General features: G+C 39.1%; 2 protein-coding genes and 1 long non-coding RNA gene across 5 annotated transcripts in view; 1 reads left to right on the top strand and 2 right to left on the bottom strand.

Moving 5' to 3' along the window:
* LOC126203253 (rabankyrin-5-like) overlaps positions 1–9,140 on the bottom strand; it is an 85,292-nt gene extending 76,152 nt beyond the window's left edge. Inside the window, exon 1 of the mRNA XM_049937509.1 lies at positions 8,700–9,140. Within this exon, the coding sequence (XP_049793466.1) occupies positions 8,700–9,043 (344 nt within the window). The 5' untranslated portion in view covers positions 9,044–9,140. The remainder of the gene's footprint in view (positions 1–8,699) is intronic.
* Positions 1–19,970, bottom strand: part of LOC126203252 (rabankyrin-5) — a 621,526-nt gene that overhangs the window by 144,674 nt on the left and 456,882 nt on the right. The window lies entirely within an intron of this gene.
* Positions 9,287–12,405, top strand: LOC126203255 (uncharacterized). Of its 2 annotated transcripts, none has more exons than XR_007540251.1 (2): positions 9,287–9,762; positions 11,491–12,405. It is a non-coding gene; the product is annotated as an uncharacterized LOC126203255 (long non-coding RNA). The 2 variants fall into 2 exon arrangements; XR_007540252.1 differs by having other exon boundaries at positions 9,978–12,405.

The raw sequence follows: 19,970 nt of genomic DNA, 5'->3' as shown, positions 1-19,970 counted from the left end.
GCAGAGAAGAGATAGGGAATCCAGTATTAGTGTCAGAATTTAGAAGGGTTTTGGATGACTTAAGATCAAATAAGACAGTAGGGACAGATAACATTCCATTAGAATTTCTAAAATCATTGGTGGAAGTAGCAACAAAATGACTATTCATGCTGGTGTGTAGAATGTATGAGACTGGTGATATACCATCAGACTTTCACAAAAATATCATCTACACAATTCTGAAGATTGCAGCCATGAAGCGCGAAGATTAACTCACAATCAGATTAACAGCTCAAACATCCATGTTGCTGACAATAATATTATACAGAAGAATGGAAAAGAATATTGAGGATGTGTTAAATGACCATCAGTTTGGCTTTAGGAAATGTAAAGGCACCAGAGTGGCTTTCTGATGTGGTTGATAATGGAAGCAAGGCTGAAGAAAAATCAATACACATTCATAGGATTTATCAAGCTAGAAAAAGCAATGATGTGAAATGGTGCATGATGTTTGAAATTCTGAGAAAAATAGGGGGTAAGCTATAGTGAAAGGCAGGTAATACAATATTTACAAAAACCAAGTGGAAGCAGTAAGACTGGAACACCAAGAACAAAGTGCTCAGACTAAATAGGTTGTAAGACATGGATGTAAACTTTTTCCCCTCTACATCTACATGATTACTCTGCAATTCACATTTAAGTGCATGGCAGAGGGTTCATCAAACCACAACCATACTATCTCTCTACCATTCCACTCCCGAACAGCGCGCGGGAAAAACGAACACCTAAACCTTTCTGTTCGAGCTCTGATTTCTCTTATTTTATTTTGATGATCATCCCTACCTATGTAGGTTGGGCTCAACAAAATATTTTCGCATTCGGAAGAGAAAGTTGGTGACTGAAATTTCGTAAATAGACCTCCCCGCGACGAAAAACGTCTTTGCTTTAATGACTTCCATCCCAACTCATGTATCATATCTGCCACGCTCTCTCCCCTATTACGTGATAATATAAAACGAGCTGCTCTTTTTTGCACCCTTTCGATGTCCTCTGTCAATCCCACCTGGTAAGGATCCCACACCGCGCAGCAATATTCTAACAGAGGACGAACGAGTGTAGTACAAGCTGTCTCTTTAGTGGACTTGTTGCATCTTCTAAGTGTCCTGCCAATGAAACGCAACCTTTGGCTCGCCTTCCCCACAGTATTATCTATGTGGTCTTTCCAGCTGAAGTTGTTCATAATTTTAACACCCAGGTACTTAGTTGAATTGACAGCCTTGAGAATTGTACTATTTATCGAGTAGGCCTAATTGAATTCCAACGGATTTCTTTTGGAACTAATGTGGATCACCTCACACTTTTCGTTATTTAGCGTCAACTTCCACCTGCCACACCATACAGCAATCTTTTCTAAATCGCTTTGCAACTGATACTGGTCTTCGGATGACTTTACTAGAAGGTAAATTACAGTCTCAACTGCGAACAACCTAAGAGAACTGCTCAGATTGTCACCCAGGTCATTTATATAGATCAGGAACAGCAGAGGTACCAGGACACTTCCCTGGGGAACACCGGATATCACTTCAGTTTTATTCGATGATTTGCCGTCTATTACTACGAACTGCGCCCTTCCTGACAGGAAATCACGAATCCAGTCACACAACTGAGACGATACCCCATAGGCCCGCAGCTTGATTAGAAGTCGCTTGTGAGGAACGGTGTCAAAAGCTTTCCGGAAATCTAGAAATACAGAATCAACTTGAGATCCCCTGTCGATAGCGGCCATTACTTCACGCGAATAAAGAGCTAGCTGCGTTGCACAAGAACGATGTTTTCTGAAACCATGCTGATTGCGTATCAATAGATCATTCCCTTCGAGGTGATTCATAATGTTTGAATACAGTATATGCTCCAAAACCCTACTGCAAACCGACATCAATGATATAGGTCTGTAGTTCGATGGATCACTCCTACTACCCTTCTTAAATACTGGTGCAACCTGCGCAATTTTCCAATCTGTAGGTACAGATCTACCGGTGAGCGAGCGGTTGTATATGATTGCTAAGTAGGGAGCTATTGTATCAGCATAATCTGAACCTAATCGGTATACAATCTGGACCTGAAGACTTGCCCGTATCAAGAGATTTGAGTTGCTTCGCAACCCCTAAGGTATCTACTAAGAAACTCATGCTAGCAGCTGTTCGTGTTTCAAATTCTGGAATATTCCATTCGTCTTCCCTGTTGAAGGAATTTCGGAAAACTGCGTTCAATAACTCCGCTTTAGCAGCACAGTCGTCAGTAACAGTACCATCGGCACTGCGCAGCGAAGGTATTGACTGCGTCTTGCCGCTTGTGTACTTTACATACAACCAGAATTTCTTCAGATTTACTACTAAATTTCGAGACTGTTTCATTGTGGAACCTATTAAAGGCATCTCGCATTGAAGTCCGTGCCAAATTTCACGCGTCTGTAAATTTTAGCCAATTTTCAGGATTTCGCGTTCTTCTAAACTTCGCATGCTTTTTCCGTTGCCTCTGCAACAGCATTCGGACCTGTTGTGTGTACCATGGGGGATCAGTTCCATCTCTTACCAATTTATGAGGTATGAATGTCTCAATTGCTGTTGCTACTATATTTTTGAATTCGAGCCACATCTCGTCTACATTTGCATAGTCAGTTCGGAAGGAATGGAGATTATCTCTTACGAAGGCTTCTAGTGACACTTTATCCACTTTTTTAAATAAAATTATTTTGCGTTTGTTTCTGGTGGATTTGGAAGAAACGGTATTGAGCCTAGCTGCAACGACCTTGTGATCACTAATCCCTGTATCAGTCATGATGCTCTCTATTAGCTCTGGATTGTTTGTGGCTAATAGGTCAAGTGTGTTTTCGCAACCATTTACAATTTGCGTGGGTTCGTGGACTAACTGCTCGAAATAATTTTCGGTCAACATATAACTGAAGAAGCAATGATGGAAATAAAAGAAAGGTTCAAGAGTGGGATTAAAATTCAAAGTGAAAGGATATCAGTGATAAAATTCACTGAAGACACTGTTGTCCTCAGTGAAAGTGAAGAAGAATTATAAGATCTGCTGAATGGAACAAATAGGCCAGTAGGACAGAATAAGGACTAAAAGTAAATTGGAAAAAAAAGGGACTAAAGTGATGAGAAGTGTCAGAAATGAGAACAGTGAGAAACTTATCATCAGAACTAGGCATCAAAAAGTAGACCAAGTTAAGGAATTCTGCTATCCAGGCAGCAAAATAACCCATGATGGATGGAGCAAGGATGATATTAAAAGCAGGCTAGCAATAATGAAAAGAGCACTGTAGACAGTAGCAGGCACCCCTGACACAGAGAAGTAAGTTAAAGAGTTGGAAACAAATAGGTCATCAGACCCGGATGGAATCCCAATTTGCTTTTACAGAAAGTACTTTACAGCATTGGTTCCTTACTTAGCTTGCACTTATGAGTCAAGGCTCCAGTTTCGGCCACTACTCCATTTGTGGCCACTTTGATGTAATTAATGAATTTTTAAGCTTCCTTTGAATACCAGCCAATCTTACAATAGCATAATATAAACAACATGAAATTTGCTATTTCATTAGATACAGCAGCATTACTTTGTTTGTCCCTGTTTGTAGTCATAATTCTGCGAAAAGGTCTATGTTGAAGAAGCCAAGTGTCATAGAGTTTGTCTTTATGGAATGTATAATAAGCTTTTCATATTATACACGTTGAAATAAAACATCAGAAGAAACATAATCTGTTTGGATGTAAGGTTAAGTATTATGGTTTCATTTCTTACAAATTAAATGTGGTATGACCCAAAAACATACCTTTAAACATTTTTGGTCATTAACAGATCCATATTTAGTCTTGGTTCCCGGTTATGGTCATGCTAGTGGCCATAAGTAGAGACACATGTATGTCCCATTTTGATCAGTTTTAAAAATATACACAAAACATCTACAACATAGATTTGGATGGCATTTTAACAAGGCTAATTTTATTTAAGTAGGTTTATTTAAAATATTTCTCATATTTTATATCCAGATAGACCTAATTAATAGTCCTGCCTGTGCATCACTTATCAATTTACCTACCCTTTTCTCATTGTAAAATATGCAATACAAATTATGAAAATATAACAATACTTTAACTCAAGGTTTTTAAGTGATTTCGGTATTCCCAACAAAATTAAAAATGTATTGGAGGCCATTAAGGAGGGCATGAAGGTTGCTACTGTAAGCAAGTTGTGCAATGCTCCAAAAACATAATGAAACAAAATTTTGGTCCAGCTCCACAAGAATGTATTGGCCTCTGTGGTCTACATTCTGTATTACGTGGGGGGAGGGGACTTGGTTCTGGATTGTTCCAAAATGGGATTTTGAGTTACTAATGAAAATATCTACTTATGTATGCAAAAACTTATTGAAAAGGCTAATCTGTGAAGTCCTAAGGCTGCACTACTGTCAACCAACCTGGAAGAAAAGTGATACCATGGCATATACCAAGTTTTGTCACAAAAAGATATCAAATGTTAATGGAGATAGAGGTTTTATTACAGAGGAGAACGACAAGAAATTGTTTCCAGGAAGTGTCTGAATGATAATATGTTACATGACCCTAACAGCTTTTAATGTGAATGAAATGTCTTTTTTTATGGCTCCGAAGGGGAAATTAATTGTAGACTGTTTCTAGGCCAATCATTACAACACTTTTTGCGGACTGCTTTTCTGTTCCACTCCTCTTCAGTAACTTTTCTGTATTTTATGTATGTTTGTTTTTTTATTTACTTGTATACAGAACAGATTACTTCCTAGCAAATTGATTCAAGAATTATTTAAAGCTGCAGTTTTATCATAATATGCACTAGGCAAGGGTGGGAAAATGACTGGCCTTACTAGAGTTAATGTGGCCAAAACTGTGGAAATAAAGCTTTAAATATTCAATTTTTGCTTTTGCTGTTGTTATAAAACTTTGATTATTGGTTCCTACATAGCTGCAATGTACAGAATTTGAAAAAAAAAAAGGATCCTTTAGACATAATTTGTAAATCTTTTTCCTATAGCACACATATAACCTATCTTGAACTGTCCTTAAGATGGCCACAAGTGGTGCCTTGAGCCTATAGCGAATCTCTTGCCCAGTGCAAAGTCCCAAGCAACTGAAAAAAAGTGCATATGACTCCTGTATATAAAAATTGTAAAGAATGAACCCACAAAATTGCACACCAATATCTCAGTTTGCTGCAGAATTCTTGAACCTCATCTCAGTCTGAATACATTTCCTTGACACAGAAGAGCTTCTACTCACAAATCAGAGCGGATTTAGAAAGTATCACCTGTGCAAAACTCAGCTTCCCTTTTCTCACAGGATATCCTGCAAGCCATGGATGAAGGGCAACAGGCAGAGTCCATGTCCCCAGATTCCCAGAAACCATTTGGTATGGTGCCCCATTGCAAACTTAACTAAGGTACGAATATACGGAATAGATTTCCAAGACTTCTTAAATAAAAGAACCTAGAGCATTATCCTTGATGGCTAGTGTTCATCAGCGGCAAGAGTATTGTCAGAAGTGCCCTAGTGAAGTGTGACAGGACTGCTCTTGTTCTCTATGTATGTAAATCATCTGATCAATAGGACAAGGAGCAATCTGCAGTTGTTTGCTGATGACGCTGTGGTTTACAGAAAGGTGTCATCATTGAGAGACCCTAGGAGGATGCAAAATTATTTAAACGAAATTTCTAGTTGATGTGACAAATAGCAGCTTCCTCTAAATGTAGAAAAATGTAAGTTAATGGAGATGAGCGGGAAAAACAATCTCGTTAAGTTTTAATACAGTGTTAGTTGTGTACTGCTTGACACAGTCACATCAATTAAATATCGAGGTGTAACATTGCAAAGCGATATGGAATGGAACAAGCACATAAGGACTGTAGTATACAGAAGGCGAATGGTCAGCTTGAGTGTATTGGGAGAATTTTATTTAGAAAAGCGCAGTTCATCTGTAAAAGACCACATAAAGAACACAAGTGTGACACAGTCATGATTTTCGCTAAAGTGTCTGAGATTCCCATAAGGTCATATCAAAGGAAGACATCGAAACGATTCAGAGGCAGACTGCTAGATTTGTCACCAGTAGCTTTTATCAAAAAGCGAGTATTACAGAGATGCTTCGCGAACTCTAGTTTATTGCTGCCGATGTACACGTTGAGTAAGGACCACGAAGAAATTAGGATTTGGGCAGTGGCCTTTAGACAGTCATTTTCGCCTGGCTCTGATGTGCATATGGTACAAGATACCCTCCACCGTGCACCATACGGTGGCTTGCGAAGAATGTCGGTAGATGTAAACATCAGAAGGCTTAAGCTAGATTATGTAATAGCAAGAAAGGGATTTTTAAATCTAAACTACAAAATATATCCAGTACTACTAAACTTCTAAACAAACAGAAATGGACCAGAGACCCATACACTACAGATGGAAAAAAAAACCATCATAGTAATACAGAAAGGCAATTCTTCATCATAGGTGATTCCTTGTTATTCCTTACAAGAGGAAATTATCAATCACACAAGGAACATAATTTTAACGCCCATAACCCTCTGCACAAATTCCATATTAACAATCAGTGGCACTGTTTACAGGAGATCAGTGAGCAACAGCTATGCGCAGGCAATAAATGACAATATTACAGAACAATGCAATGAACCATACTGGGAGGCAGCAATAGCGGCGGGAGGGAGGTGCAGCTCAGTTCTTCTAGCCCCTTGTTTTCCTACCATTCCCGAAGTGCCAACGAGAAGCCTTTGGCCTAGTCCAGCTTTGTCCATGACTCTAAAACTCATCTTGTTGCCACATTTCTGGCACAGGTGCAGTTCAGGTAGCACCATAAGAGGAAATGATTGGGTAATATTGCTATTTTTGTTTATGAGTTAAGATGGTAGTTGCAAGACACACAGAACAATAATAAAGAAGTAATATAAAAACAATATTACAGAAAGGACAGTTTACTGCTCACCATATAGAGAGGGTTAGTTGCAGACAGACACAACAAAGTAACTGGTATTCATTTGAGCTCTCAACCACAAGGCATGGAGCAACTGTCAACTGACACTTTACGTACAGTAGGTCACTGCTTACTCCATCAAGCCACCTACAGATACAATACACCTCAATGACATCACAGATCAAAGCACACAGGTGGAATAAGTCCATTCCATTGGCTCCAACTTTCAAACTAACCTAGACTTTGGGCTAAGCTACAGATCAGTACATAACCACAACCAGATTCTTCTGCTTTGACTTTTGTTAAGTTCACCACCTAACAACCAACTGTGAAAATATGCACCAAAAGGTGACGTCACAGCAGCCATTAGTACTCCAAACTAGCTGGGGTGTGGAGAGCGAATAGGATATTCTGTGGGCAGAGGTGGGAGTGTGGGGAGTAACAAGCACCGCCTTCACGTACTGTAAGCAAGCAGTCTGCAACAAAACACAGACAGTGAAGCACAGCTCAGCAACAAAGCGAACAATACAGTCCACAATCACTAATAGTACACTGCAGAGTTGACAATGAAGATGTGTAAATCACTACGGTACGAAGTCTCCCGACCGCTAATGGTCTAAATTAAGGAGATGGGATCTGGATAAGTCGAAAGAACCAGCTGGTGTTTAAATGATGCATTAGATAACTGTTGACTAGCAAAGGGATAAGTAATAGAATAGAGAGGATGGGTAGCAATTTTGAGATGAATAGTGGAGGAAGCAGATGATCTTACAGACAAAAATGCAAGGCCCAGCAGAAATACCTTGTTCACACAGGAGACATGGAGTTTCATTAACGAAGTGAGAGCATATAAAAACGAAGAAATGAAGCAGGCAAAAAATGAGATGGGCAGCAATATCTAAACAGGAAGAGCAAAGGGAATAAGCATGGTGGTAGAAGCATGTATGTCTAGGAGAAAGAGAGATGTCGCATATGGGATAATTAAACAGACTTTTGGAGAAAAGAAAGCACCTATATGAACATTGAGAATCGATATGCAAGCCAGTTCTATGTAAGGGAGGGAAAGCTAACAGATGTAAGGAATCTATAGCTAGAAGATCTATACAAAGATAAAGGATTTGAAGACAAAATTAAATAAAGCGAAAAAGAGATGGATGAATATGACATGGGACATATATGCGGTAAGAATTTGACAGAGCATGAAGGACTGAAGTGGAAACACAAGTCCCTGGAATAGACGACATTTCGTCAGAATCATGGAGATCCTTTGGAGGCATACCATGCCAAAACAATTCTATCGGGTATGCAAGATACATGAGACATGCGAAATACCACCAGATTTCAAGACGAACGAAACGAATCCAACTCTAAGGCAAAAAGTCTATAATATCGCACTTAACCCTCAGTTTACTAATTCATGGTAGCAAAATATTGACACGAATTAATTACTGAAGAACGGCAGATTAGTTTGGATTCCGCAGAAATGTAGGGTCATGTGAGGTAATAATGACCCTAGACTTATCATTAAGGTCTCACTAGAGAAACTAAAACCTATCGTTGTAGTATTTATAGATTTAGACAAAGTTTCTGACATCGTTGACTCGAAAACACTCTTCTCGAAACTACTTTTGAAATCTAAAGTAACAGGGGTAAATTAAAGGAAGGGCAAATGCTGAATTGAATCTTTTTTTTTCTGGACACACCTAAATTCGCCGATTTTCAGCCCATACCCTCCTTGCTCGATGAGCCGACGGCGTATGGTCTCCTTGCTCACGCTTAGGTGAAGCATTTTCTTAATTTCTTTTCTTGTCCTGTAAGGGTCTTCATCGACGCAACGGCGTATACTCTTGTCTTGATCCTCCGTGGTAATCCGTGGCCGTCCAGAGCGACGCCGACAAGTAACGTGGCCTTCTTTCGCCATCCTCTTCACCCAGAGATGAACTGTAGATTTGCTGAATCCTAAGGCACGGGAAATGGCCCTGATCGCATAGCCATCTTGATACAAAGCAAGTATCCGGCCTTTATCAAATTCAGTGAGTTGTGACATAGCGCCTTCGCAAAAAAAAAAAAAAAAAAAAAAGATAGCCTCCTTAGAGACGGAGTCACAACAAATACACACAACACATGACAAGTGACACCTGGCAATAACAAAGGACAACACTTCGTAGTTCGGACTGGTTGGGACGGACGATATACATCGATTTCTGAATAACAGTCGATGTAAAGCATCGATTCATTGAATCCAATCTTTTGACGTATTCAACGCATCGACTTCGCTAACCTGTCCTCTCACAATTCACCCTTGCCGTAAAATCACGTCTAAACATTCCGCAACATACATCAACGTTATGTCGCGTCAAGGTTTCTGTGGATGTTTTGACGATGACGTTTCTGGGAGGAAGTGTGTTGCATGCGTACATCAGAAGTTAACCTATTGTCCCCGCGTTCTCTCCTGTTATATTATGTTTTCGTGCCTTCTTAACCTTTCATTTATAATTTCGCTTTGGTTACGTGATAAATTGCAAAGGTTCCGTGACGACTTGGACATTTTTCCCATAAGCATGATCAGGTGTCTGAAACTGAAAAATGATTTAGGTTTTGCAGCAACTGAACAGAGCTCTCGCCTCCATAGTGTATAAATAAAAACATTAATTCGTGAATCAATTTTCATTAACTAAACTTTAAGTGAAAAAGGTGAAAAAGGCTACTTTACTGAAGAAGATCAACAAAGCTGTTTACGAAGTTATCTGCTACGTAGGGAATAAAGTAAGCGATAAGTAAACAGGCTCTATGTCTTTGATATGTTTGTATGTGTATATTTTCGGTACCAATAATTGCCATTGTCATTAAACGATGTTTCACTTCTCGGAGTTTTAACGTACAAAATTGATCAATAATATCCATTATGAAGTTTGCTGTGACCATTAACAATTTATATTGTTCCCCAATTCCAATACCTTACGCCGACATTTGTATTGCAGATATTTCTCTGGGGACAATGCACAGAGTAAAATGATTGTGTATGTGAATGGGACTCTTCTGTCGGTCATTTTGCTTCATGGGGCATTGTGTTCTTTGGGGTTTAGCTGTCTTCTATGTTATGTTCGTGTTCTTCACGGAGTACGACTAACAGCAGAAATTGGACATAGATCTGTGCAAGGAAAGGCAACATAAAGGGTCACAGGTTTGTCTGACTTATGGAAGAGTGTCACCGAAATGCTGTGATTCATGAATTGGCAGACACAAGAATAGAGACACTAGTTATCCAGTATTAACTGAAGAACATGGAGATATTCTTCACCCCTCTACATACCACTCAAATAGCGGCTGCAAAGAGATTACATTTATTACTGCATAGACATTGACATTTAAGCAGTAAGCAGTCATTCTTCACACAATCTGTACTCTAATGAAATGGGAAGAAACACTATAGTACAATGGCAAGTACCCTGTCATACAGTTCATAGTGATTTGCAGACTGACGACGTAAATGTAGACAGCACCATTCTCTCTCTCTCTCTCTCTCTCTCTCTCTCTCTCTCTCTCTCTCTCTCTCTAGTGTATGTATGTTCAACATCTCCACCTAAACCACTGGATCGAGTTCAATCACATTTGGCACACATACTACCAACAATCTGGAAAGAAGCACTGTGAGGGTAGGTACCGCATAGCTCACACATGGTAGGGATGGGAATGATGGTGAAAAAGCGTTGGTAAAGCATGACATCTATATTGCCCTGCATGCCTGTCATGTTGTGCACATAGTATCATAATGCAATCCAGGGGATACATGTGCAGATTGTCAGGCAGAGGAGAGAGATGGGAGAAGTAGGAGGTTGACAGTGAATGTGGGGAGGATGAGATGGACAGAGAAAGAGGTAGGAGGAGATGGACAGAGAGAGGTGAGAGTAGAAGGCAGACAGAAAGAGAAGGAGGCAGAGGAGATGGATAGACAGAGGGAGGGGAGGAGATGGACATGTGGTGGTGGGAGGATGAGAAGGACAGAAGGAGAGTCAGGAGGAGGAGACAGAGGGAGGAGGAAATGGACAGAGAGAGGGGAAGATGTCATTGACAGAGAGGTGGTGGGAAGAGGAGGTGGCCTAATAGAATATTGTAATAAATAAATGCCTGGGTAATAGCACACTCAGCTCTAAATGAATAATGGTGTCACTAATATGATCATGTTACCATTACCTTCCTCTTCCAATTCTAGATCTAATTATAGAGCTTAACACAGTCCACAACACAAGTTGACATTTGTCACTTAAAGAAAAAAAATTAAAAATTACAGCAGGATAGAACAAGACAGCTCTACTTTTGTAGAAGTAGCATTTAACATGCAGAGGTACAGTGCAATGACGAATTGCGTTTCAGTAACATAATAACTCTGTGGGGGGGAGGGGGGGGACATACTGTTACTTTTCCTAATACACATGCAAATAATGAATATGAAGTTGAAGATATAATTAGCTGCTGCCTTAATTTGTTTTACAGAATGGCCACCGCATTTTAGGATCACGATTCCATAACTAAAAAGGCATCATGCTTGTACAAACACTGAATTAGCACCACTAATTTTTACGGATTGTCACTACATGTGTTGAACCTAACACTGCAAAAGTGGAATATTATGGCTACTTTCATTGTCTCATTGAGTACGGAATTATTTTTTGGGGCAACCAGCCATTAGCAAGGAAAGTGTTCATTACACAGAAGCGAGCTTTAAGAATTATATGTGGATTGCGCCCAAGAGACTCTTGTAGAAATAGTTTTCGTAATCTTAAAATATACACAACTACATGCCAATATATTTTTTCTCTCATGTGTTTTGTTTGTAAAAATATAGATATATTTCAACCAAACAGTAACTATCATGAGCATAACACACGGAGGAAGAATGACATACACAGTGAACTCAGAAATTTGAGCTTGGCACAAAAGGGTGTCCACTACACTGGAGCAAAACTCTTCAATGCTCTTCCTCCCGAAATAAAGGCAAAGATTCATAACAATAGTGAGTTTAAGAAAGCTCCAAAAATATTTCTGCTACAAAAAACTTTTTACAGTCTAGATGAATTTTTAACTAAATAAATTGTAATATTTTAATATTATATAATACAAGTTGACATAATGCCACTATGAATTTTATTTAACCTGAGCTCTGAATCTGTGTGTGCTCCGTATCTGTTTTCTGTAGTGTTTTAATGATTCTAAGAAAATATGTATTTTCTTTTTCTGTATTGCTGCCCAAAGAATTTACTGTATAAATTTTTATATAATTATGTACTCAAATTTCTGTATATGCTATAAGATTATCAGATTGTATTTGTAAAAAACTGACTCGTTCCACGTCCTTGTGTATCCAACACAGTTGGACCTATGGAACACGAAATAAATCAAATCAAATCAAATCATATGCATATTTTCCTAATGTAGTTTTATAACAATTTATCTGAGTACTATTTTTTCACTAGCGTTATTATATTTATACTCATGTGGCATTAGCACTATTAATTTACTGCGTATTTTCACTATTAATATTCTTTGTTCTATCAGTCCCTTCAATATGGCCCTATAGGTCTACCATCTTTTGCAATCTTTTATATTTTCGCATTAATTTCAGTTTTCATTTTTAGTTTTAATTATTTGTAAATGTTTGGGCTAGTCAGACATCATAGTTCTTCATTTCCCTCTCCTGCTACACGATTGTTCTTCTTTTCGGGCACTTATATTGGTTGATAGTTTATTTTTTACACCGTCATGTCTGCCTGTTCAACAGTGCAGTCAGATGTCTACGGCATGTAACCATTTTGCAGCTGACTATGTGACTTCCTCTTTCTATTGTTCAGTTCTTCTGCTACTGACTTTTGCTAGATTTTTCACTCACATAGTTTGAGGCACCTATACAATTAATTCCCCTTTCTGTGTTCCCTCTTTTCTAAACTGACGAACCGGATCACACTTTTTGGTAGTGCTTGTAAGAGAATTACTATAGGTAGTCACTTATTTTACAATTCCATGTATACAACTCGGATTTATATTATATTCCATCCATTCTGCCAGTAAAATTGTACAATTCAAGATATGGGAATATGATTTTTCAGAAGTGGCCATGTTTATAATAAAACAAAACCACAACTGAGGTGGATATTTTCAGTCTCACAACAGATAAAACAATTGGTGCCTTCAGTAGTCCAGTGTGACCGTTTCTGCTGGGGGACAGACACCCGTACAATTACCATTTATGTTGAAAAAGCTTAATAAACACTTTGTTGTTTAGTGCTAAGCAATCTGATTTGTCACATCGATAATGTACGCTTTGCTCATTGTAAGCTCAGCATGGATGTAACCATCACATCATGTTTTAACTAAGAAAAACAATGCAAATCATAATAAATTCTTTATTTGTAATTCTGGTAACCAGTTTCAGTCTATATGGCCATCTCCAGACCAGAGGTCTGAAATGTGTAACATTTTTAATGCGGCATATATAACAAAACTTATTCAATTTAAAAACTAATTTAAGGCAACCTAATTATAAAATAAAACCATATTTTACCAGAAAATGTGAGGGTCCGCCACACACAGCTGCTGTGAGTACTAACTGCTACCAGTTGCCAATTGCGAAGTAGCCAGCAAAGGCTAGGAATTGTGTGTGCTCTATACAAAATAAATACATTATTTAACTGATACAAGTCAAACATTGCCATTTATTTTTGCACTTTTGAAAAAGCATAAAAGCACAGTGTGATACACTGACCACACAGAAGGGAACAAAGAGAGTGAACAAAACAATAGTACAGAAGATATCACACATTGTTCTCATTCATCCATTCTCTTTACTTTCGATTAATTGTGTCGCCACACACTTCTCCCTCCTCCCTCCAAGTAGAGTAGAGTTCTGCTTACAAAGAGATACTTGTGGTGTATCAGTCCACTAGCCCTGGTGTACATTGGAGGTTGTTGTGGTAACACCAGTGAAACATCCAATTGTCATGAAAACTGTTCAAGTGAAGGTGAAATCTGAGCCTCATCTGCATCTTGTGCTTTCCAGTGTAAGCGCCAGGTGACAGTTATAATGCTGGTGTATAGTACTGTCCCCCAGAAGCAGGCAGGCTTAAACTACTCAAAAAAATCATTGTGGGTTTATTTTTAAGTAGTATGTTCAATGCATGCTCAGTTAGCTCCAAGAGGGAGTATGGACCAGTGTGTCAGATTTGTGAAGGTGCCCTGGCCACATCCATCAGCAATTCATAAGAGGCAGTCAAATGAAAATGAGACAGATGCCAAAAACTAAGCAACCTGTTTGTTGCTTTAAAATTAATCACCACAACTGCTAACACAATTATTCCATTGAAAGATGAGACAGTCAATGACTTCATGGAAAAACGTCTGCAGATGTTTACGGACCCATGATTCTTCATGACATGTACCTCTTCGCCCAAAGCAAATCGATCGCTACAACTGTCTACCTTCAGAGCCGCAAAAATATGGGAATCGCATGGGGAGGGATTGGAACTGTATGGAGGATGTGTAAATTCTTTCACCATCCACATGTTGCCAAGGATGTTTCAGCTACATTAAAGAAGTTTCGCTGGGAAGCCCTTACTCATCCTCCACATGGTCATCATCTCTCCCCATGCGCTTTCCATATTTTTGGAGCTCTGAAGAAAACATCGGTGGCAATCAGTTTGTCTCAGACAAAAAGATGCCTGTCTGTGTGCAATCATGGTTCTGTAGGCAACCGCAAACATTTTTCCATGAAGACATTGAGCATCTTGTCTCGTAGTGGGGTAAGCGTATTAACAGTATGGCGATTGCTTTTGAAACAATAAACAGTGTACCTACTTTTTCCCATCTGCCTCTGATTTCATTTGGCTACCCCTTATGATATTGAGGAACACATATGTAGATTTAATATATGAAAACATTCGTATCCATATGCCAAGATGCTGGAGATGGACGAAATTTAGAGATACAGAGCTTTTTCCTGCTGAATGAGAAACGACAATTCACGTAAAGGATGCTCTTGCTGTCGCTCAAAGAATTGTGATGGAAGTTCGAGAGGTGTTCCACGAATGAATTCCACAGGACAAGGTCCAGTGTCTTAATGGCGGCACACAGTCCCAGTATCACTGGAGGTAGATCAATATCCACGACATGTCATGACACATCAAAGAAGATTTCAGAGTGTGCTGCCACTGTTCAGCCATTCCATTTTTGCCTTGATAGCTGGTAGTCTGGTGGTGTTGTGGTGTTTGAAACCACAGAGTTTTATTAGATCATAGAAAATAACCGATTGAAATTGTCTTTATCAGTAGTGACGTTGTTGGGACACCCGAAACAGGAAATTAAAGAAGTCAGGAAGGTTTGCGCCACTGTTCCAGCTGAGGTGTCCACAATGGGCAAAGCTTCTTTCTCCAGTGTCTATAATGCTCGAACGCCGTAAAAGCGTACCATACCTGAAACTCTTTGGCAGAGCCAGAGTTGCCACCAGTTTGGTGTTTACATGTTTGAAATGTTGTGCGTGTTTGATGAATGCACAGTCTTAGACACAAATCCTGGGTGCTAGCTGGCCGCCACAGAGGCTAGGTCCGAGTCATTCATTTAAGGCGGCGATTAAAACCGGTCATCCCAAAGGATTCGAAGTCCAGTCATATGCGCACTTCGGCAGTATTGTAAAATACAGAAGTGTCTGAGGGAAGTACTGTTTCTTTCTGGTGCTGTTATCGTGGTGGATGAGCTTGTGGTCTAGTGCTTGACGTCACGAAATGGGAACACGAAATCGCAAGTTCGAGTCCACTCACTCATTTATTCACTTTTTAAACCGCATTTCGACTGTCTGTTTAAATATCAGTCTGATGGAACCTCAGAGACAATTCACTTCGCTTTCTAACCTACAGGTAATACAAAAACTTCCGACAGCAATTCCGCAAAAGAGCTTGGGGGTGTCTCGAGATCAGCAGAGTATGCGCTCGAGAGTTTCCTCGCCCTACCGCAGCTACCCGCTTCCGGCAACCGGCCAAATTCCACCCGTCGCGCCGTCTCACTTCAAGAGCCGTCAAGACTAGGGGACCGGGACGCCGCATGGGACTATGAGCGTATTTATTAACTTTCATGTTTTTGTTTTAAGTTCTAGTATTTACCTTGCAGCTACGTGCTGGATTTTGCCTTCTCGAATCTCATGATCATTGTAATAGCGTTGTAAAATTGTTTCGCAAGTGGAAAAAAATTAAACATTTGTGACATAGTGTTCGCTTTAGTGTTAATAGAGCAATGAAGACAGTGGTGACAACACGGGTCCTTGGTATTGTGTGTGGGTGGAGCGCATTTGGACAAAACACCTCAGAAAAGGGTTTGCTTGATTCAACTAAGATCGTTCTGGCATGAATGATTATCAACATTCAGAAAGTCTCGATAACTGACATATGTGATCAAATGGGAGCATTTATGCGTTGTGGGACATTTATATTCAATAGGCAAGGTTCAGAGGTCGGATTTGGGAGTACTGTATGCTGTAATTCAAAGCAACAGAAACTAAATGCATTACTGTGTATTTGCTTGGAAGCCATCGTTTCGCTCATTGAGAATTCCTAAGAGTTATTGCTATGGGTCATGAGTTATGATGCATTTATGTTAATTTCTTAAGAAGTAATTAACGGTTAAGACAACAACAGAGATATACTGGAGCAAAGGGCAGTGTCAACTGAATTCTATTCATCCAGTGGCTCAAAAAAAAGTGTTGTGTTCTACGAATTCCTCTCCATTAGTTGCCAACAACTGAGGCACCTTTCGATTGCAGTGTAAGATGATGTTGCTGCCATGCGATAATGAACTTTGCTGATGTTGCAAGCAAACCTACCCAGGAGTTTGTTTGGAAAGTCACTTATCACGCACTTATTCTTCTCATTTTAGGCACTCATATGTTTACCTTTCCCGCTCCTTAACGAACGACCATCTGACAATTCCTTTCGCGACGAAAGTTTAGTGCAAATCTGGTTTGACGATATTTTTAACTTTGATTTAATTTTTTATTTGTTGTAAGTTCCAATGCAACCAAACTGCTGAGGTCATCGGCCCCTAGGCTTATATACACTTAATCTAAATTAAATTATCTTACGCTAAGGACAACACACATACCCATGCCCAAAGGAGGACTCAAACATCTGACGGGGGGAGCCGCGCGAACCGTGGCAATGCGCCTAAGACAAGGCGGTTACCCGGCACGGACTTTTAACTATGAAGCAGTGGGTTCCTATAGGGGTAGCATTGGTAAACAACCTGCACCCGTTGTCAAACTGTTCCAGATAATGTGAAAGACTATACAGTTTGTGCCATGCAAATGACAGGAAAGGTAAAAAGTTTAGTAAACATGGGCTCTAAGTAGCATACCATGAGAGCTAAGAGCATTCATCTACCATACTGTGAAACAAACCTCTTCTACAGCAACCTCTTTGCTCTCCATATTTTGGGAGGAGGTAGTATGGATCAAACCAAGAACTTTTTTTTAGTTAATCATGGGCTCTAATGTGCATACCTTAAGAGGTATGACAGATGTTTACTGCAATAGTGAAGATGAACAAAGGCTGATAGCTCTTAAAGTATGCATTTTAGAGCTCATGATTAGTAGACTTTTTTGCTTAGAATGATCATTTGGGCCATATCCCTAAATATTCACAATTCCTCTTGGGACACCCTAATATTGTCGATAATGAATTTCTCTGTAAGGTTTACTATCGTGTTCAACAAATTATTTATTTATTTTGGGTTTTGGTTTCTACATCTACATCTACATCTATACTCCGCAAGCCACCCAACGGTGTGTGGCGGAGGGCACTTTACGTGCCACTGTCATTACCTCCCTTTCCTGTTCCAGTACTTGTTTCATATGTAATTCACTTACTGATTACATTCAAATTTGCTTACACTAACACTAAAATTGACAGCAAATTCAATGACAATTACTATAATGAAAAAATTCTGTTTAGCCAATTTAACATATTATTCCACATGACCAATCTATTACAAAGTCTTATTTATGCTAAAACTAACAAGATTGACAAATTATGCAGTATCTACAGCTTATTTATTGGCCTAAAATTTTCGTGTACAATTTGCAATTTAGTTCATTTTATTTTCAAAATAATTCAGAACCTGTGATTGAATTTTACTAATGTATTGCTGTTGGTTGTGTCAATGTATTTTACATGGCATGTAATATATTCAATATAAGAACAGCATCAAACACTGTATCAATCCTTTTCAAAAAGACAGGCCAGTACACATGTTGCATCAACCTAAATTTCTGTATCAACTTATAAAGTTGCAGAGTTCTGTCCTACAGGCTTAAAATTAAAGCACGGATATCATTTGTGTTAAGCTTCTTTTTCTGTAAATAATGTCATATGTCATTTATTATTTTTTGTTAATTCCCTCTTTCTTCCTCCCAGGTTCTTGGCTACAGGGGACTCCTTACAGATGATAGCATTCAGCTTTCGATTAGGACATTCTACAGTGCACAGTACTGTGTATGAAGTGTGGCAGGCAATTATTGATGTCATGCTCAATGTTGTAATGCCTCCACCTACAACAGAGCAGTGGCTCACAATTGCTGATGAATTTTGAAAAGTGTGGAATTTTCCCCATTGCATTGGTGCAATTGATGGTAAACACGTACACATAGTTGCACCTCCAAACAGTGGCTCCATGTTTCACAATTATAAGCACACATTCTCCGTGGTGTTGCTAGCACTTGTGGATGCAAATTTAATTTTGTAGCGGTGGATGTAGGAGCATATGGAAAAAAACAGTGATGATGGGATTTATGCCCAGTCCAATCTCGCCAAAGCTTTGGAAAGCAACAATTTAAGTGTGCCCTCTGATCGGAACCTGCCTGCTACACACACACCAGCACCCTTTGTGATGTTGGGAGATGAGGCTTTCCCGCTGAAGACATATTTATTGAGGCCGTATCCTTGAGTTCAGCTGAGCGACAGCCCAGATAAAAAAAACTTTAATTACAGATTGTCTCGAGCAAGGTGTTTCAGAAAGTGCATTTGGGCAGTTAGCACAAAAGTTTCGGATATATTTCAGGAAAATAAATGCACTTCCTGAAAATGTAGATAAGTTAATTTTAACTACATGTATCCTTCATAACTATATTAAAGACAATAATGTAATAGATAGCTATACAGATGCACAAAACGCAGAGTTAATATTGCATCAACTTGGAAGGCAGGGAGGAAATGCTTGTGATGCAGCATTTGGGGTATGTCAAAGATACACAGATTTCTTTACTTCCCCAAATGGCTCAGTTCCGTGGAAGTAATTAATAATTGTTTTGTAATAACAAAGACAATAAATATATGAAGTCTTCACAGGTTGTCAGCCGAGTAGCATCGTCATCTTGTAGCAACGTTTCGATGGAATACGTCTTCGCCTGAAGATGATGGAGACGTATTCCATCGAAACGTTGCTACAAGACGACAATGCTACTTGGCTGACAACCCGTGAAGACTTCATATATGAAATTCACTGAGAAAGCCTGCACTCGCATAAAGACAATAAAGCACGAAATAACTCAACATATTTTTAAATTCATTTATTTACCCAGCACAGCATACTTCCACCCTTCTCCATATTTCTATCCAGTCTGTATCATTGCATTTATGCTTAAGTGCTCATTTCATTGTATACTGATATTGTGCCAAAAAATTTGATGAAGTCGTAACGGATTGTGTTATACATGAAAAGTGGAGAAGCATTTACTGCTGTTGCTACATACAATCAGACAAATAATTTGAATTGAAATGTTTATTTAGCTTTCAACGTTTGCTGTGCACAATCATTTGCAGGCTAGCGGTCTGTTAGTTTCATGTTCCATGGATCATTTTGCACGATAAATCAAATGATGTGGAACAAGTCATTTAACATGAAAAGTAGTTTATAAATACAGCTACATACTTAACATTTCA

This window comes from Schistocerca nitens, chromosome 9 (genome assembly GCF_023898315.1).
Source record: "Schistocerca nitens isolate TAMUIC-IGC-003100 chromosome 9, iqSchNite1.1, whole genome shotgun sequence".
Lineage (NCBI taxonomy): Eukaryota > Metazoa > Arthropoda > Insecta > Orthoptera > Acrididae > Schistocerca > Schistocerca nitens.
This window is presented reverse-complemented; position numbering and strand designations above follow the sequence as displayed.